Source organism: Dipodomys merriami, unplaced genomic scaffold (assembly GCF_024711535.1).
Source record: "Dipodomys merriami isolate MVZ:Mamm:240054 unplaced genomic scaffold, mDipMer1.0.p SCAF_767, whole genome shotgun sequence".
NCBI lineage: Eukaryota > Metazoa > Chordata > Mammalia > Rodentia > Heteromyidae > Dipodomys > Dipodomys merriami.
The window spans coordinates 118,649-136,698 of NW_027206365.1; the positions used below are offsets into that span (position 1 = coordinate 118,649).

General features: G+C 49.4%; 2 protein-coding genes across 5 annotated transcripts in view; both read left to right on the plus strand.

Moving 5' to 3' along the window:
• Positions 1-2,110: 2,110 nt before the first annotated feature.
• Positions 2,111-11,551, plus strand: LOC138818482 (glutamine--tRNA ligase). The gene is made up of 24 exons (XM_070009395.1): positions 2,111-2,260; positions 2,369-2,516; positions 2,849-2,958; positions 3,112-3,187; positions 3,387-3,451; positions 3,965-4,018; positions 4,142-4,199; positions 5,080-5,151; positions 5,280-5,365; positions 5,519-5,605; positions 7,210-7,309; positions 7,429-7,507; positions 7,596-7,704; positions 7,802-7,932; positions 8,043-8,135; positions 8,255-8,392; positions 9,043-9,130; positions 9,221-9,364; positions 9,584-9,688; positions 9,881-9,973; positions 10,088-10,215; positions 10,319-10,385; positions 10,501-10,626; positions 11,404-11,551. The coding sequence occupies exons 1-24, from the start codon at positions 2,144-2,146 to the stop codon at positions 11,452-11,454; spliced, it is 2,325 nt and encodes a 774-aa protein (XP_069865496.1). The 5' UTR covers positions 2,111-2,143; the 3' UTR covers positions 11,455-11,551.
• Positions 11,552-12,690: 1,139 nt separating this feature from the next.
• Positions 12,691-18,050, plus strand: part of LOC138818481 (transcriptional regulator QRICH1) — a 33,247-nt gene continuing 27,887 nt past the window's right edge. Inside the window, exons 1-2 of one of the 4 annotated variants that reach the window (XM_070009392.1) lie at positions 12,691-12,857; positions 14,659-14,719. The gene's annotated coding sequence lies outside the window, so the exon portion shown is untranslated. Of the gene's footprint in view, positions 12,858-13,608; positions 13,780-14,658; positions 14,720-18,050 lie in introns of those variants that run through there. The other 3 variants (XM_070009393.1, XM_070009391.1, XM_070009390.1) reach the window with 3 other exon arrangements.

Here is an 18,050-nt window from a genome sequence, read left to right on the forward strand (position 1 = left end):
GGCTGTGGCTCAGGTGATATAGCACCTGTCTTGGGCAAAAAGCTAAGGGACAGCCAGAGCCTGAGTTCAAGTCACAGTCTCAAAACACACAGGGGTGTGGGTCTTAATTGGCTTCTTTCCTTGGTCATTTTTTTTTGGGTGGGGGGGGTGTCTGGTCGTGGGGCCTGAACTCTGGGCCTGGGCGCTGTCCCTCAGCTCTTCAGCTCAAGGCTAGCGCTCTACCACCTGAGACACAGTGCCACTTTCGGCTTTTTTCTTTTTGCTTATGTGGTGCTGAGGAATTGAACCTAGGGCCTCAGGCATGCAAGGCAAGCACTCTACCACTGAGCCACCTTCCCAGCCCTCCTTGGTCATTTTCAAATAGGCTGAGTCTATAGAACTTCACACTTCTGCTCTGTGCAAGTCATATGGTTCCAGGGACTTCCTAGTCATCTACTGTTAATCTGCTACCACCACTAACGACTTGCTTGATGGCCCCAGTGGACGTACTGCAACTTCCTGTTACATGGAGCTCTAGGACCCACATGAGGGAACCAAGGAAGGGAGCACAGGCTCTGACCCCAGTGATAGAACCGTTGCCAGACTTGCAGGATTTAATGATGGTGGTGATCATGTTTCAATGAATCCTTGAAAGTGGCACCAGGTACTGAGGGATCAGTGGCAGTAGCAGGCACTTTGTATTGCTCCCTCTGCTCTTCATAGGCACATTGTGTTGGGCGAGGCCTCTGCAGCCACAATCGGCACAGGACTAGAACTGTGGCTCTGCTTCTTGGTACTGATACTACCATTACTCTGCATTTCCTACTCCTACACATAGCCTTTATAATCCAGTCCATTCTAGGACTGAGCATCAGGCTGGGACTATGGGCCAAAGAACACAGGATTGGATCTGGATACTTAATGTAGCATTTGGCTCTGGACAGAACCTAGCATGTATTCATAAGTGAGACCAGGTGTAAACCCATTTGAAACTTTGGTTGTTGTTGGAATGTGAGCACACAGAAGGATATAGGATATGGTTTAATGGCCTAATCAAACTCCTGTCCAATCCTTAAAGATCAAGAAGTATGGAGGATACAAAACTTTCTAGAAGGCTGGGTACTGGTGGCTCAAACTTGAAAGCCTGTAACCCTAGCTACTCAGGAGGCTGAGATCTGAAGATCTGAGGTTCAAACCAACCCAGGACAGGAAAGTCCCCATGAGACTCATCTCCAATTATCCATTCCAAAACAGGAGGTGGCACTGTGGCTCAAAGTGGTACATGGCTAGCCGTGAGGAAAAAAGATAAGGGACAACAAGTGTCTTAAGCCCTGAATTCAAGCCCCACAAACACACACACAAAAAAACAAAAAACCTACTTCCAGAGCCTGAGATCCAGTCCTGCATTTGACATTTGCTCACTGTCTCTCACCTTTGATTGAAAGAACAATGTTCCCTGTTAGCATGCATATTCTAGAAGTTCAGAAAAATTTAGGGGAGACATTTCTATCCCAACCTCCCAGTCTTCCTTCTAATTTGCCTTTTCTTTTTGGTGAGATCTGAATGCTTTGGCAATAATGGCAAACGTGGCACAAGATTTTATTTTTTTTTAATCACAAGGTATCACTAATGTTACCCAGGCTGGTTTCCAATCCACCACCCTCTGGCTTCAGCTTCTGGAATAGCTGCGATTAACAGGCACAACGGAGATCTCCCCGGGACTCAGTTCGCTTCCCCGTTTCCATGACAATTCAGAAGCTGTGACGTAAAAAAGGCGCGACTAGAATTTTAAATCTGCTGCTCCCCAACAGCCTCGGGTCAACGACACAACTCCAGGAGCCAAAGGCCACCTGCCACGTCTTCACCTGCCTCCTTACTGTTATTATTTTCTCTTTAGGTCCAAGACAAATCTATATTCCCAAAGAACCTATCCCTTTCATTACCCGAGACGGCGACCACGAAGACGGAAGAACACCACCTGGAAGGACTGGTTCTTCTGCTCTGTCCCTTAAATGGCGTCGACCAGCTGAGGGTCCCGCCCCCTTTCAGCAGAGGACGGTTACTATTGGCTCGCCCTGAAGGCTTCGTGTTCTGATTGGTCAGAGGGGCGAATCTCCTGGCGCAGCTTCAGTCAGGGCTTCTTTTGGTTTCCGGTGTTCCTGCCATGGCGGTCCCTGACTCTCTGACGCTTTTCACGGGCCTCGGCCTGAGCGAACACAAGGCTCGAGAGACACTCAAGAACACGGCTCTGAGCACGCAGCTGCGTGAGGCGGCGACCCAGGTGGGTGCGCCCCTGCCCTGGCCCTGGATGTTGGTTCTCTCCCCAAAGTAGCGTGGGGGGCCGGGTCCAGATGGCGACCTGCTCCCCTTCCGATCCCTTGGACTCCAGGCGCAGCAGACTTTGGGCTCTACCATCGACAAAGCTACCGGGACCCTACTGTACGGTTTGGCTTCCCGTCTCAAGGATACGCAGCGCCTTTCTTTTCTCGTGAACTACATAGCCAGTAAGAAGATCCACACAGAACTGCAGCTGAGCGGTAAGACCCCTGTCTAGAGGGCCAGTTCTACTTCCAGTCCATCCCTTCAGCCAAGACTTCCGTCTGCCTCCCCCCCACCCCCGCCCCAAGTCCTCCAGTTTCTTTCTGAACACCTAGTTCTGGATAAGCACGAAGACATGGTGGGGGGGGGGTGGCCTCTGTGAATATTCACGTTGAGCAGCCTCCCCTGGAAGCATTCGGACTTCTATCTAGTGGGCTTAATCTCCCTGGAGGCCAAACTGAATTTGAAGTTTGACTGGATTAGGACAACTAGTCTACCCCACCTCTTGGAGCTGAGATGCCCTAAAGTCCTTGCCTCTCTCCTTTCTTAGCTGCTCTGGAGTATGTACGAAGTCATCCTCTGGACCCCATCGACACTGTGGACTTCGAGCAGGAATGTGGTGTGGGTGTCATAGTGACCCCAGAGCAGATTGAAGAGGCTGTAAGTTTTTCCAGGCATCAGGTGTCCCTCTAAATTCTGGCCCTCGAAAGGAGTGGTTCAGCTTCTTTGTCCAGGAGGATTCCGGGTGAGGGTGTGGGTCCCTAGAATTTGTCTGAAAGGACTTCCTGAACCATGTGTTTTGGCTTTCCACAGGTGGAGGTCACCATAAATAGGCACCGGCCCCAGCTCCTAGCAGAGCGTTATCGGTTCAACATGGGGTTGCTGATGGGTGAGCAAATCTGGGGAAGGAAGATGTGTTCTCCTTGGTCATGAGTGAGAGTGAATAGGAGAATGAGCAGAAGCGCCTTAAAAGTATACTACCTGGGTATAGGCATGGATTCCTGTGGTCAGCTAGGACTTTTCCTTGGGGAGGAGGGGAAGGAGTGTCCTTTTTTGCCTTTTGCAGCTTCTTGTGCCCATGCTCCTAGGAGAGGCCCGGGCTGCGCTCAAGTGGGCAGATGGCAAAATGATCAAGAATGAAGTAGACATGCAGGTGGGCACCTCCCTGAGCGGAATCAGCTGGCAAAGACTTGGCATGGACAGAGCCTGGAATCTACTGCGGGATAAAGGGGGGAGGAAAGTCTGTTCTAATGGTCAAGGGGTCAACACCTGATTTGCACTGTAGGTTGATCCTAATTTGTGATGAATCACTTAACTGAGTCTCAATAGAATCATCCCCCAAACAGGGATGATATATATGGCCTTTATCTCAGGATAATAGACTTACTGGAGGATAATGGCTGAGGTAGATGCTTATCTTGATGTTAGGACCACAGTTCTCTGTAAATGACAGTTCTTGTTACTTGGGCACAATGTGGATCCTCAGAAAGGAGAAGCATTTGAGGCAGCAGCATGAGGAGTTGAGATAGGATGAGCTAGGTGGGTTATTCTGGATGCTGATAGGCCACAAAGTACTTGAGTGAGTGAGTGAGTGAGTAGAGGACCAATCAGGGAAATCCTCGGAGGAGGATAGTTCTATTCCTCCCTGACTCTTGTCTCTATGTAGGTCCTCCACCTTTTAGGTCCCAAGGTAGAGGCTGATTTGGAGAAGAAACCCAAGGTGAGGCTGGATATCACCCGAGTTGCTGGTGGTGAGGTGGGGCAGGATGAGACTTCAAACTGGGGAATGGAATGTCTGACCTTGTCCAGAGTGATACTGGTGTGATTTCACTGTTTCCTTTAGGTGGCAAAAACAAAGCCAGAAGAAACAGACAGGAGGAAAGCAAAAGATACGGAGAATGGTGAGAAGCCTAAGGCTTCTGTTGCATTCAGCTCTTGACTAATGGGGGTTCCCTTTGAAGGGGCCTTATAGCATAGTTTCCTAAAGTTCTTAGCTTATTCAACACCTTGCCTTCTGTCCCAAGATTGAGATTTTTTTCTTTGTGTTTTTACGGGGGGGGGGGCTTGAACTCAGGGACTGGCCCTGTCCCTGAGCTCTTTTCCTCAAGGCTAGCACTCCTACTACTTGAGCCACAGCTCTACTTCAGGTTTTCTGGTGGTTAATTGGAGACAAGAATCTTTACTTTCTTGGTTTGCTCGCTCAGTTGGCTTTACTACTTGAGCCATGTCTCTAGCCTTGCTTTTTTGGCTATTTTTGTTGTTGTTGGTCGTGGGACTTGAACTCTGGGCCTGGGCACTGTCCCTCAGCTCTTCAGCTCAAGGCTAGTGCTTTGCCACTTGAGCTACAGCGCCACTTCCTGTTTTCTGGTGGTTTATTGGAGATAAGAGTCTCATGGACTTTCCTGCCCAGGCTAACTTTGAACTATGACCCTCAGATCTCAGCCTCCTGAGTAGCTAGGATGACAGGCATGAGCCTGTCTGGTCTGGCATCAACCTACCATCCTCCTAATTTTAGCCTCTTGAGGTATGAGCCATTGGCATCAAGCACTAGAGTTTGTTTCATAATCTTTGGGCAAAAACCAGTCTAAGAGACCTGATAAATCCCATTCTATATTTCGTCTCTCTGGAATATAGAGAAAAGGAGCCTGTTTATATCTGTTCTGGATAGTTGAAGGAAACAAAAGGAAAGGATTGATGGATAGTAGCAATCGGTGCCTTTTTGAGCTGAATATGGGGTAGCTAAACCCAGAGCATAAATTTTTCTTGGTTTCTTCCCAAAAGGAGATGCTGTTGGCCAGACCCTGTCTCTGATGGAACAGCTCCGAGGGGAGGCCCTTAAGTTCCACAAGCCTGGTAAGTAGATACGTTGGATCCCTGTGGAGGACTGATTCATGGCAATGATTCCTGTAGCCAGGACCCTTGGGGTCAAGGACTTGGGCCACCACCTAGCCTCACTTCAGATTTTGTCCTGATGTTGGTAGGCGAGAACTACAAGACTCCAGGTTATGTGACCACCCCACATACCATGGATCTACTGAAGCAGCACCTGGAGATCACTGGAGGGCAGGTTTGTGGGAATATGGGCTGGCAAGCTAGTATTTGGGCCAGCTCCATACTGACATCTTATTCATGATTGTGGTCTCTCTGGGAGGGGGCATCTGTTTCTTTAAGATGATCTGAGCTCTGACATTATTTCTCTCTGCCCATGTCATGATCGCAGGTACGGACCCGGTTTCCCCCAGAACCCAATGGAATCCTGCACATTGGACATGCCAAAGCTATCAATTTCAACTTTGGTTATGCTAAGGTGAGTTTTCCAGGATGCTGGTAAGCAAGGTGACTTGGCTACTGCCATGACTGGCACTAGAAAGGAATCTTTACCTCTGATAATGTTCCTGATGGGTGGGCACAAGCCATAGGGGGAACCACACAGGTATGATTAATACCTACAAATACAATGGACTAGCTGAGAAAAACCTCTGGAAACCCTGGAAAGACTATGTTGTCTGTTCCAAGTTAGCTCTGTGTGTGTGTGTGTGTGTGTGTGTGTCTTTGTGTGTATGTGTGTGTGTGTGTGTCTTTGTGTGTATGTCTGTCTGTCTGCCTACCTGCCTACTGGTCCTGTGGTTTGAACTCTGGGCCTGAGTATTGTCCCCTGACCTTATTTGCTGTATTACTTTCTGACCTTTCTGGAGGTTAATTGGAGATAAGAGTCTCCCAGGCTGGTATCAAATCACAATCCTCAGATCTCAGCCTCCTGAGTAGCTAGGATACAGGCATGAGCTACCAGTTCCCAGCTTTGTTTTTGCATTTGAGACAGAGTCTTGCTGTTTCAGACTGGCCTCTTAACTTGCTACCTTCCAGCCTGAGCCTCCCAAATGCTGGGATTACAGGGGTGAACCACTTCTCCTGGCTCACCTGAGGAATTTAGATACAAGAAAATAGGAGATGTTTTTAGGCTGGGAAGGTGGCTTAGTGGTAGAGTGCTTGCCTAGCATGCATGAAGTCCTGTGTTTGATTCCTCAGTGCCACATAAACAGAAAAGGCCAGAAGTGGTGCTGTGGCTCAAGTGGTAGAGTGCTAGCTTTGAGCAAAAGAAGCTCAGGGACAGTGCTCAGGCCCTTTAAGCCCCAGGACTGGCCAAAAAAATAGGAGAGATGTTCTTGAAGGCATTTCAAGTACAACTTGTAAGTGGAACAGGAAGGAAAAACAGAGAGTGAGGAAAGGGTGACATTGTCCAAAAAGAAATGCACTCATTTACCTAACTTACGTAACTGCAACCCCTCTGTACATCACCTTTTTTTGGTCATTCATGGGGCATGAACTCTGGACCTGGGTGCTGTCCCTCAGCTCTTCAGCTCAAGGCGAGTGCTCTACCACTTGAGCCACAGTGCCACTTCCAGTTTTCTGGTGGTTTATTGGTGATAAGAGTCTCATGGACTTTCCTGCCCGGGCTGGCTTTGAACTGGATCCTCAGATCTCAGCCTCCTGAATAGCTAGGATTACAGGCCACTGGCCCCTGGCTATATCACCTTTATAATAATAATAAAAAAAGTTAAAAAACAACAACAACTGGGGGGCTGGGAAGGTGGCTCAGTGGTAGAATGCTTGCCTCACATGCATGAAGCCCTGTGTTGGATTCCTCAGCACCACATAAACAGAAAAGGCTGGAAGTGGCGTCATAATTCAAGTGGTGGAGTGCTAGTCTTGAGCTGAAGAGCTGAGGGACAGCGCCCAGGCTCAGAGTTCAAGCCCTACGACCAACAAAAAACTATTTGGTGCTGGGGATCAAAAAAATAAATAAATGAAAGCATGTTTAATTCTGACACAAGAGAGCTCCGATGAGCTAGACTGTAGGGGCTGATGGCTATGTAGGAACTCACAGACCCACAGATATTCCAACTCTCCTAGGCTAACAATGGTATCTGTTTTCTGCGCTTTGATGACACCAACCCTGAGAAGGAAGAAGCAAAGTTCTTCACTGCTATCTCTGACATGGTAGCCTGGCTGGGTAAGAACAAGATGATGCCTGGGCAGGGTCTGGTGATCAGTGCCTCTCCTTGGCTGATAGCTTTGCCATTGAGTGCTTTGTTGCTGATTGTTTACACTGTGTGTGTCATACGGTCCCAGGGTACACCCCTTACAAAGTGACGTATGCTTCTGACTATTTTGATCAGCTGTATGCCTGGGCTGTGGAGCTCATTCACAGGTAAGATCAGAGTCATAATAATGTTGATTCAAACAAGCTGCAGGTCAGGGACAGCCTGAGCACTGATAGACAACTCTTTTCTCCACAGGGGTCAGGCTTATGTGTGTCATCAGCGAGGAGAGGAACTCAAAGGTCATAACCCTCCTCCTTCCCCCTGGAGGGACAGACCCACTGAGGAATCACTGCTGCTCTTTGAGGTGGGATCCTGGAAGGGTCAGCTGGGTTTGGGTGGGCTTTACTAGGCATGAGGTTCCCCTTGTGGTTAGAGGCAGCCTGAGCCCTTGCTACCCTCAGGCCATGCGCAAGGGCAAGTTTTCCGAGGGGGAGGCCACACTTCGGATGAAGCTGGTGATGGAGGATGGCAAGATGGATCCTGTAGCCTATCGAGTCAAATATACCCCCCATCACCGCACAGGGGACAAATGGTGGGTATGGGCAAAGGCGTGGGATCAATGGAGCAGTGGAGCTGGTGGTGGTGGGCCATGAGTTAGGGCAGAGGAGTTAGATTGTAGGGCCCACCGCCTGTACCCCACAGGTGCATCTACCCCACTTACGACTACACACACTGCCTCTGTGACTCCATTGAACACATCACCCACTCACTCTGCACCAAGGAATTCCAGGCCCGGTGAGTTTGCTGGGACCATGGGATGTGGGTAGGGCCAATGCAATTCCAGCAGCCCTTCCTAGTCTCTTCTCTGGTCTCAGAGGTGGTTAGTTCTAGCTCTCCTCTTCCAACCACCCTAGACGATCTTCCTACTTCTGGCTATGTAATGCACTGGACGTCTATTGCCCTGTTCAGTGGGAGTATGGCCGCCTCAACCTCCACTATGCTGTTGTTTCTAAGAGGAAGATTCTCCAGCTCGTAGCAACTGGTGCTGTGCGGTAAGTGTAACTGGCAGGTTACACTAGCTGAGTGGCTCATGTCTGTAATCCTAGCTACTTAAGTGGCTGAGATCTGATGATCATAGTTTGAAGTTAGATCTAGTTAACTACCATAAAGCTAGTAGTAGTGGAGCCTCTAGCTCACTGGTAGAGTACTGGCCTTGAGCATAAAAAGCTGAAAGACAGCTGGGTGCTAATGGCTCATGCCTGTAATCCTAGCTACTCAGGAGGCTGAGATCTGATGATGGTAGCTTGAAGCTAGTCCTGGCAGAAAAGTCTCACAGAGACTCTTATCTCCTATTAACCCCTCAAAGACCGGACATAGTGCTGTGGCTCAAAATAGTACAGTGCTAGCCTTAAGTAAAAGTCTAGAAGGGTCTTGTCCAAGCCTTTCACATTTCACATCAATCTCCCCCCCCCCCCTTCACCCCCCCCTCCCCAATCTTGGGCTTGGACTCAGGGCCTAGGTGCTGTCCCTGAGCTACTTTTGTTTAAAGTGAGCACTCTACCACTTGAGCCACAGCACCACTTCTGGCTTTTTCTGGGTATGTAGTGCTGAGAAATCAAACCTAGGTCTTCATGCATGCTAGGCCAGCAATCTACCACTAAGCCACCTTCCCAGGCCTCCCATCACCTCTTTTTATCCACAGGGACTGGGATGATCCCCGGCTCTTCACACTCACAGCGCTGCGACGGCGTGGCTTTCCACCCGAGGCCATCAACAACTTCTGTGCCCGAGTACATAGCCCATGGGGCTGGGTGGGTAGATTAAACAAGTTCCTGTTACAGTTGTGATTGTAGTTGTGCATGCGGAACTTTTCTTGCCAGGTGGGGGTGACAGTGGCTCAGACCACAATGGAGCCACATCTTTTGGAAGCCTGTGTGCGTGACGTGCTCAATGACACAGCCCCACGAGCCATGGCTGTGCTGGAGTCCCTAAAGGTTGTCATCACCAACTTCCCTGCTGTCAAGGTGGGCCTGCCTCCACGTGTGTGTGTGTGTGTGTGTGTGTGTGTGTGTGTGTGTGTGTGTGTGTGTGTGTGTGTGTGTGTGTGTGTGTGTGTGTCTGTCTGTCTGTCTGTCTGTCTGTCTGTCTGTCTTTCTGTCTGTCTATCTGTCTCTGTCTGTCTGTCTGGGCATGGGGCTCCAAATGCCTGGTACAACTCAAGATATGTGTCTCCTGTTATATAGCCCTTGACCGTCCAGGTGCCCAACTTCCCAGCTGATGAGACCAAAGGCTTCCACCAGGTTCCTTTTGCATCCACTGTCTTCATTGAGAGGACTGACTTCAAGGAGGTGAATAGCAGTCCGAAGGTCCTGTTTTGCTGCTCTGTCTGGTCCCAGATTTTCTTTCATTTCCTCAGCCCTTCTGTCAGTCCACCTCCTCCCTGCTTCACGTGAACTGATCCTCCATCCACCATAGGAGAATGCCTCCCTGCTTGTCTACCCCTTCTAGCCTCCTGTGTTCCTTTCACTTCCTACCTCTAGGAGCCAGAACCAGGCTATAAGCGCCTAACCTGGGGCCAGCCCGTGGGCCTGAGACACACAGGCTATGTCGTTGAGCTGCAGCATGTTGTCAAGGTGAGAGGCAGCTACTGCCTTCCTGCCGCAGTGCCTGCTGGGGTTGTGATGCATCATTGCCCACCTTATTGGTGGGTGGCTCCCCAGTCTGATTGCAAGCTTCCCCACTCTCAGGGTCCCAATGGCTGTGTGGAGTGCCTAGAGGTCACCTGCAGACGGGCTGATACTGGAGAGAAGCCCAAGGCCTTTATTCACTGGGTGTCAGAGCCTCTGATGTGCGAGATTCGCCTCTATGAGCGATTGTGAGTGACCAGCCCTGGAGTAGTGGAAGGGCAGCCAGGAGATGGGCGTTGCCTGCTATGGCTGCCCAGCTGGGGAATTTGATTTTTCTCACTCTGACTGTAGATTCCAACACAAGAATCCGGAAGATCCTGCCGAGGTGCCTGGTGGATTCTTAAGTGATGTGAACCCGGTAGGCTCACTGTGTGTGTGCGTGTGCGTGCATGCGCGTGCACATGCGATCGGACTGGTGGGTGAGGGGAGGGGCCTTCCCTAGCTGGATAGTTGCCTGAATTCTCTGCCTACAGGCATCACTACAAGTGGTGAAGGCAGCGTTAGTGGACTGCTCTGTGGCCCTGGCAAAGCCTTTCGACAAGTTCCAGTTTGAGCGCCTTGGGTACTTCTCCGTGGATCCAGATAGCTGCCAAGGACAGGTACTGGATTTAGTACTCCCAATCCCTTCCCCCCTATTGCAACTGTAATGGTGGATGCTGTTTACTGTGCTAAGCATTCAGCTTACATCCATTTAATCATTACCAACCTCAGTGGGGAGGGGGCATTCACATTCTATTGATAAGGAAGTTTATTAAGAAGTTAAATCTATGCACAAAGCTTGCTTTTGGTTTTGGTGTTTTGTTAGTCATGGGGCTTGAATCTGAACTGGGGCCCTGTCCCTCAGCTCTTCAGCTCAAGGCTAGTGATCTACCACTTGAGCCACAGTGGGCCACTTCTGGTTTTCTGATAGTTAATTGGAGATAAGAGTCTCATGGACTTTTCTGCCATGGCTGGCTTTGAACTATGATCCTCAGATCTCAGCCTCCTGAGGATTACAGGTGTGAGCCACTAGTGCCCAGCTTGTGTGTTTTTTGTTTTTTGGTTTTTTTTTGCCAGTCCTGGGGCCTGGGCACTGTTCCTAAGCTGCTTTTGCTCAAGGCTAGCACTCTACCATTTGAGTCACAGTGCCACTTCTGGCTTTTTCTGGTTGTATGGTGCTGAGGAATCGAACCCAGGGCCTCATACATGCAAGGCAAGCACTACCACTGAACCACCTTCCCAACCTCACTTCTGGATTTTTCTGTTTATGTGGTACTAAGGAATTTACAACAACAACAAAAAAACCTCTATTAGCACTATATTAGTTGTACTGGAGGAGTTTCATTGTAACATTTCTATACATTTATACCATCAACCTTTCTTCTTTTGCCCTCCAGCTTGTCTTCAATCGAACTGTCACACTAAAGGAGGACCCAGGAAAGGTGTGAACTTGGAAGCGTTATGGATCTACCTCATCCTGGAGATTGGGGGTGCCATCATCACCCTCTCCTCCATGTCAATAAAGAATAGCTGAATGCCCCTGTGGTCTGTGTGTTGTCTGCCACTCTAGCATCTGTGGGCCCTGAACTCATGCTGGGGGAGAAATGGGGCTGCTTGTGAATCTATTGACTGAATGTGCTTAGAACAGATGGGCACTGACCCCTTTGAAATCACTGATGTATTTCTTGGTTCTCTAGAACAAGGGGCCTGGGTGGTGTTCCTGTTTTCTGTACCTTATCTGGAGGACCTGGGGGCCCTGGAGGTGTTGATTCCCCTTTGGCATCGAAAGATATAGGATGTTTGTGCCCATCTCCATGTCTGTGGTCCTCCAGCAGCACTGTCTAGTACGTGCCAGGCACCGAGAGATGAGGTATAAATAGAGTGTCTGAGGTGGTCCTTCAAAGTTCATGCAGAAACTGGGAGAGGTCTCCTTGGAAGAGGATCCTAACTCCGCATGGGCCTTAGCCTGGATTTGCTCTCAGGAAATGACTTGTGACACAATGGACAGTTTTGCCCAGACAAGAGGATCAAGTGGAAAGGCTCTAAGGGTCTCCAATAAGCTGCTGGTGGTTCTCTTAGGTAGTGTGTGGGCTGCAGGTGAGTGCCTGCAGCTTTAATGACTTCCACATTTTCCCTGTGTACAAACATCAGGCTGCCTGAGGCCCGCTTTAAGGTGGATCTGACTCTCCACAGCAGAGCTCAGGAGGCAGCAGATGGCGAACATCCCAGAGGTTGGGTTCTTGCAGGAGGTGAACGATCCAGGAGATTCCCAGGTGGGGGGGTACAGCTGGGACGGCTGGGACCAGGCTCAGGGGTTGTGGGGGGCCACCTTAAGCCTGAGATCGAACCGAGCCGGGCTCCGCCCCTCGTGAAGCAGTGCGACCAAAGGAGGCTCTAGCGGGCAGTGGAAGGTGGGTCTTGAAAGCTCAAGCCCTGCCAGGGGTTCCCCCCCCTTCGTCCCCCCACCCCTGCTAGGCTAAACTCCAGCTCTGGCTCCGCCCCGCCGGGGGGGGGGCGCCGGTGGGCGGGGCGTCCGGGCCGACACCGCCGGGGATCCGTCCTGCGCCCCAGCATCTCGAGGCGCGGCCTCCCCTCCCGGTCTCAAAGCGTTCCCTTTAAGCTTGGCCGGCAGGAAAGCCTCAGCTCTCGCGGGATCGGGTGCTGCTATTCTCGCGAGAGAAGTATCCGGCACTCATTGGCTGTGAGGGTTGAATGTAAGATGGCGCCTAGGGAGCTGTGAGGAGAAAATCCTGTCGGTCTTGGAGCGGCGGACGGCAGAACCGGGGCCCCCGGGGCGGTGCGGCGGGGCCGGCGGGTATAGCGGAGGCGGCGGCGGCGGTGACGTCGCCGGGTGAGGGCTCCGGTGGGGGACGGAGAAGGTGGTGAGGCTGCGGGGCCTGGGACAGCGGCCCACCCTACACAACGGCGGGCGGGCGGGCGGGCGGGGGCGGGCGGGCCGCGGCCGCTGGGCCCTGGAGACCTCGGGGCGGCTCCGCGGCGGAGAACGTCCCCGGGCCCGCGAGCGCCCGCCCCCGGGGTGGGGGAGGGGCGGGCCCGGGATTTGGGTGGGCGCGGCGCGCGCGTGCGCGTGCTCGTGCGCGCCCCCGAGCCGCGGCCGTGCGTGTATTTATATGTGTGTGTGTGTGTGTGTGCGCGTCTCGGTGGTGTTGGCTGGCGCGCGTGCGCGCGGGCAGGGGAGGGGCGCGCCGTACGGTCCTCAGGGTGCGCGTGCCCGCCGACGTGCGCGTGCCCGCGGCACGGGCACCGTAGTTCGGTTCTTTGGGGGGGAGGCTGGTGTGTGTGTGTGTGTGTGGCGCCCCCCCTCCCCCCCCCGCGTGGACGACTGACGGGAGCGGCGTCCGGGGCGCGTGCCCGCCTGCTCGCGCGCGCGCGATCTCTTCTCCCTCCCTCCCCACCTTTTTCCTCCTGTGTTTTGGGGGCGCGCGCGCGCCCCGCTGTTGGTTGGTGGTGCCGCCTCGAGAGCGCGCCGGACGCTTCTGAGACGAGGGGGGTGGCCGGCCGGCCGGCAGGCCGCTCGGGGCTGCGGGGCGGGGTGGGGGAGGGCGGGGGGGAGGGTGGGGAGGGAGGTGGAGGAGGGTTGGGCCCTTCCTGCTCTTGGTGACGTCCCCGGACAGCCGTGGCCTAGGCCTGCGGGAGAAACCCAGCGGCCTTGTGCTGTCTTGACCTGGCGGGCCAGGATTTGCACATTCTTCTTCTGGAGGAAAGGAAAAAACAAAAACAAAATGCGGTTACCCCGAGGCTCAAGTACGGGGGTGGGTGCTCGGGGAGGGTTCTCCTGGGTTTCAGAAACCCAGTCCTTATGGGCCCGATTGGCCACTGGGGGGGGCCCCCACCCCTACCCCCACCCCACATCGGGTGTCCTCACCTTGCATTGGTGCTTTGTGCCGGGTAGGGAAGGCTAACTTAAGGGGCTTTCACTCTAGTACTTGGCTTTCCTTCCATCAGAAACCAGTTCTTCCATAAGCGCAATTCATACACGTCACCTCTGTGCGCTCCGGAAGGAGATCCTCAGATGCGGATGATAGGAAAAACTCTGGGCTTTCAAATGCTACTTTAAATTCTTTTTTTTAAAAGAAAACGCGGCTTCTTCCTTTTTTTTTTTTTTTTTTTTTTTGATTGAGTGGATGGGAGTGGCCTTGTCAGTACCACTCAGGGCCTCATTGTTATCTCCGCCCAAAAGTTACCTAGAAACATTTGCTCAGCCTGAAAAATCAGCGTTTTGTCTTTTCTATCTATGTGTAGATACATAATTTGAAAAGTGTCTAGTGGAAGTTACAGAAATTCGCCTGTGTGGTCACTGTAAAAGCCCAAATGACTTAGATAATTTCCAGCTTTTTTTTTTTCTTCCTCTATGATTCCTGGGCCCACCGCTGTGATTTGGTGCCTGTGGAGTTCTAGGGTCTTCCTAGAGAAATAAGCACTTTTTTTTTCTTTTAAAGACAAAACATCCAATTTGTTTTACTTGCTTCATTAAGGTTGAGGAAGAGAAAGCTTTTAAAAAGGGTAAAATTAGCAATCCAATTTGATCACGATGGGGGTAATTTTTTATCGATTGTATTTTTTAAAAAACAAAGTTAAGTTTACTTAAGAGGCTGAGGATGGAAGGAACTTCTTTGTTCTATCTTCTTCAGAATGTTAGAAGTCTTGAGAACTCAGGACAAGCAAGCAGAAATACATGCAACATGGTGACTGGTGAGTCAATATCGTTCATATGCTGGAAGTATGTGTGCAGTTTTTTTTTTCCTGGTAATATTGAAACATTACAAATCCTGTCAGTCATTCTGGATGTAGTCTGCCAGAAAATGTTAGGTTAGCTTGTTGGAAAACTGAAGATGTGAGAGACTGCATTTTTTTTTTTTTTTGGTCGGTTGTGGGTCTTGAACTCTGGGCTTGGGCGCTGTCTCTGTGCTCTTCAGGCTCAAGGTGAGCGCTCTACCGCTTGAGCTACAGCACCACTTCGGGTTTTATAGAGGGGAGGTTATTGGAGATAAGAGTCTCACGAACTTTCCCGCCAGGCTTTGAACCGCGATCCTCCTCCTGAGTAGCTAGGATTACAGGCGTGAGCCACCAGCGCCTGGCTGAGACTGCATTTTTGAGTCCAGCCAAAGTTTATTGCTTGGACAGTGTTTTCTATAGAGTACGGTCAATGTAATAAGCAGATTTCTGTGTAGCAGAGCATCAACTAAGGACCTAACTGGTTCTCCCAAAAAGCATTTAGGTTTTTCTAGGACATATTTGTGCTGTTAGTCCTACTTGTTTTGATTGAGATCTTTTAATTTTTATTTAATTTTAATTTAATTTTGTGGTAGTACAGGGCTTGGACTCAGGGTCTGAGCACTTTCCCTGACCTTTTTCGATCAAGGCTGGTGCTCTACCATTTGATCCACAGCTCCAGTTCTAACTTTTTGGTGGGCTCATTGGATTTTTCACCCTGGGCTAGTTTTGAACCTTGATCCTCAGATGTCAGCCTCCCAATTAGCTAGGATTGCAAGTGTGCCCCGTCACCAGCAGTGCCCAGCTTAAATTGGCTTTTGTCAATTGCATTTTCATAAGCTCACCAAGATTTACCTTTTAGCTATCTTCTTGTCCTTTATGATGAATGTGTATACTTTGCCAAGAACGAATACAGTTCCATATCTCCTTACAAGCTTATGCTGCTATTTGAAACAAAAGATCAAATAGTAACTGACTTGTAAATTTGAATGTCTCTAGAAAGATAACCACAGTCAGAGTGAGATAGTCCTCCTTTCTGGGAGTTTAATAACCAGGGATGTCTTCCTTTAAACTTGCATGCTTTCTCTTCATTTAGTCAGTTGTGGTTTGTGCCCTGCTTGCTTGTCTGCTGTTAAATGGCTACCCTTTATCTGTGAGGGTCTTTTCATTTCAACCTTTGGCTTCAGAATGAGGTGTTACATAAACACCTGTTCTTCTCTTTTACTTTGTTGCCATGCATTATGTTCCAGATACTTTTCAGTCCTTTCCTTTAGGGTTCACACAAATGTTTTCCTTTGTTTGTTGGGTTGTTGTTTTTTCCTCCATAATGGTGGGCTGTGATTTCTCTGTGTGTGTGTGTTTATTTTCTGGTGTTGAGGACTAAACTTAAGGCCTAGTGTGCATGCTCAGCATGTGCTCTACCCCTGAGTTACTACCCAGCCCGGGATTGTGATTTCCCTTGTTAAGCCCAAGTGACTCCGTGAGAAAAGGATCTTTTTTTTTTTTCCTTTGCTGAAATGTTTGATCAAATGTTCCTTTGGTCTCACTGTTTAGGCCAGGGCAAAACAGGGCTTTTCTTTTTTTCTTTTTTGGCCAGTGCTGGGGCTTGAATTCAGGTCGTAGGCACTGTTCCTGAGCTTAATTTGCTCAAGGCTAGCATTCTACCTCTTGAGCCACAGTGCCACTTCCAGCTTTTTCTGTGTATGTGGTACTGAGGAATTGAACCCAGGGCTTCACACATGCTAGGCAAGCACTCTACCACTAAGCCACATTCCCAGCCCCTAATATTTATGTACATTATATTTGCAGCAATGATCTGTGTACAATTTAATGAAAAATTTAGAAGAAACTCAGTCTAACTACTTCTTTAAGAAATGGAATAACAAACCTATGCCATGAGTCTTTTATGAGTCCTTTTCTGGTCATAGCATGTCAGTCTCTAGAGGCAAATGCAACTTTTTTTTTGCCATTGCTGGGATTTGACTTTCGAGCATCATGCTTGCTTGTCTTCACTTGCTTTTGGTACTCTCACCACTTGAGCCATGCCTCCAGCTTTGCTTTTTGCTGGTTATTTTGGAGATAGAGTCTCTTGGACTTTTCTTCCCCTGGTTTTAAACCGAGATCCTTTGGATCTTAGCTTCCTGAGCAGCTAGGATTACAGGTGGGAGTTGTATGATAATCCCATCTCTCTCTGTTTATATGTACAGCCTTTGTGTCTTTAGAGGTACAGTTTTTATTTTTGTGTTTTATATAAGTAGAATCATGCTTTATTCCTTATAGCATGTTTTTGAAATTTGTGTGCAACTATAGTCAATTCCCACTTCTATGTCATATTGTTACATGAGACTATCATAATTTGTTTATTACTCAACAAGTGTTCTTCCATTGAGCTAAATACTGCTTTTCCACTGAGTTTGAACTCAGGGCCTAGGCACTGTCCCTGAGCTTTTTGCTCAAGGCTAGCTCTCTACCACTTGTGCCATAATGCCACTCCTGACTTTTTCTGTTTACTGACTTTTTCTGTTTACTGACTTTTTCTGTTTATGTGGTACCGAGGAATCGAACCCAGGGCTTCACAAATGCTAGGCAAGCACTCTACCACTAACCCACATTCCCAGCCCTGTTGTTTGTTTTTTATAAATTTGAAAATGTATTTTTCAAACCAGATTTAGTAAGCTATGAGGGACCATTGCTAAATAGATGCAAATCCTGTGCCTGAGGCCCAAAGAAGGACTCTGAAGCAGCTTGGGCTGCCTTCTCTTAGTCCATTACAAATCTACAACCTGTTTAGCAGGGCTGTAAAGGGAGTCTGGAAAAGAGGTATCAGAGATAAGTGACCCAAGAAAGTGATTCTGATGAGTACTTAGATCATTTTCCTTTAGAATGATCTCAATGAAAAAAAAAAAGAAAGAAAGGATTTGGCAAACATCTTTGGAAATAATTATTGTTTTAGAATGATTTTCCATGTTACCATCTTGTTCTAGTGATAAAATTATAGCTTAGATGGATTGCTTTGTCAGGCATTATGCCAGTAATAAAAGCTCTAATATAAAACCAAATACAGGACACACACCGGTGATCAGTTTGGGAATAGGAAAAAGTCCTCAGAAGCTGCTGATAGGTTAGTGATTTGTCTTTATTGTACTGCAAAAAGTAGCCTTACTCAATTTTTAGGAGAAAATACTTATTTACAGATGCCTACCCTCTATGAACGCTAGTGTTTTCCCCCCCAACCACTATTCTGTCTGACTCCCAGAAATTGGAAGTACCCAGTTATCCCCTCCCCCCTTTATATTTTCTAAAAGTAGCT

What these genes read in the sequence shown, in the direction of transcription:
- LOC138818482 (XM_070009395.1), top strand. Translation starts at nt 2,144, where the DNA reads ATGGCGGTCCCTGACTCTCTGACGCTTTTCACGGGCCTCGGCCTGAGC. An exon ending in ATTTGGAGAAGAAACCCAAG is followed by an intron (nt 4,019 to 4,141) that starts GTGAGGCTGGAT and finishes TGTTTCCTTTAG; the next exon opens with GTGGCAAAAACAAAGCCAGA. An exon ending in CAGATAGCTGCCAAGGACAG is followed by an intron (nt 10,627 to 11,403) that starts GTACTGGATTTA and finishes TTTGCCCTCCAG; the next exon opens with CTTGTCTTCAATCGAACTGT.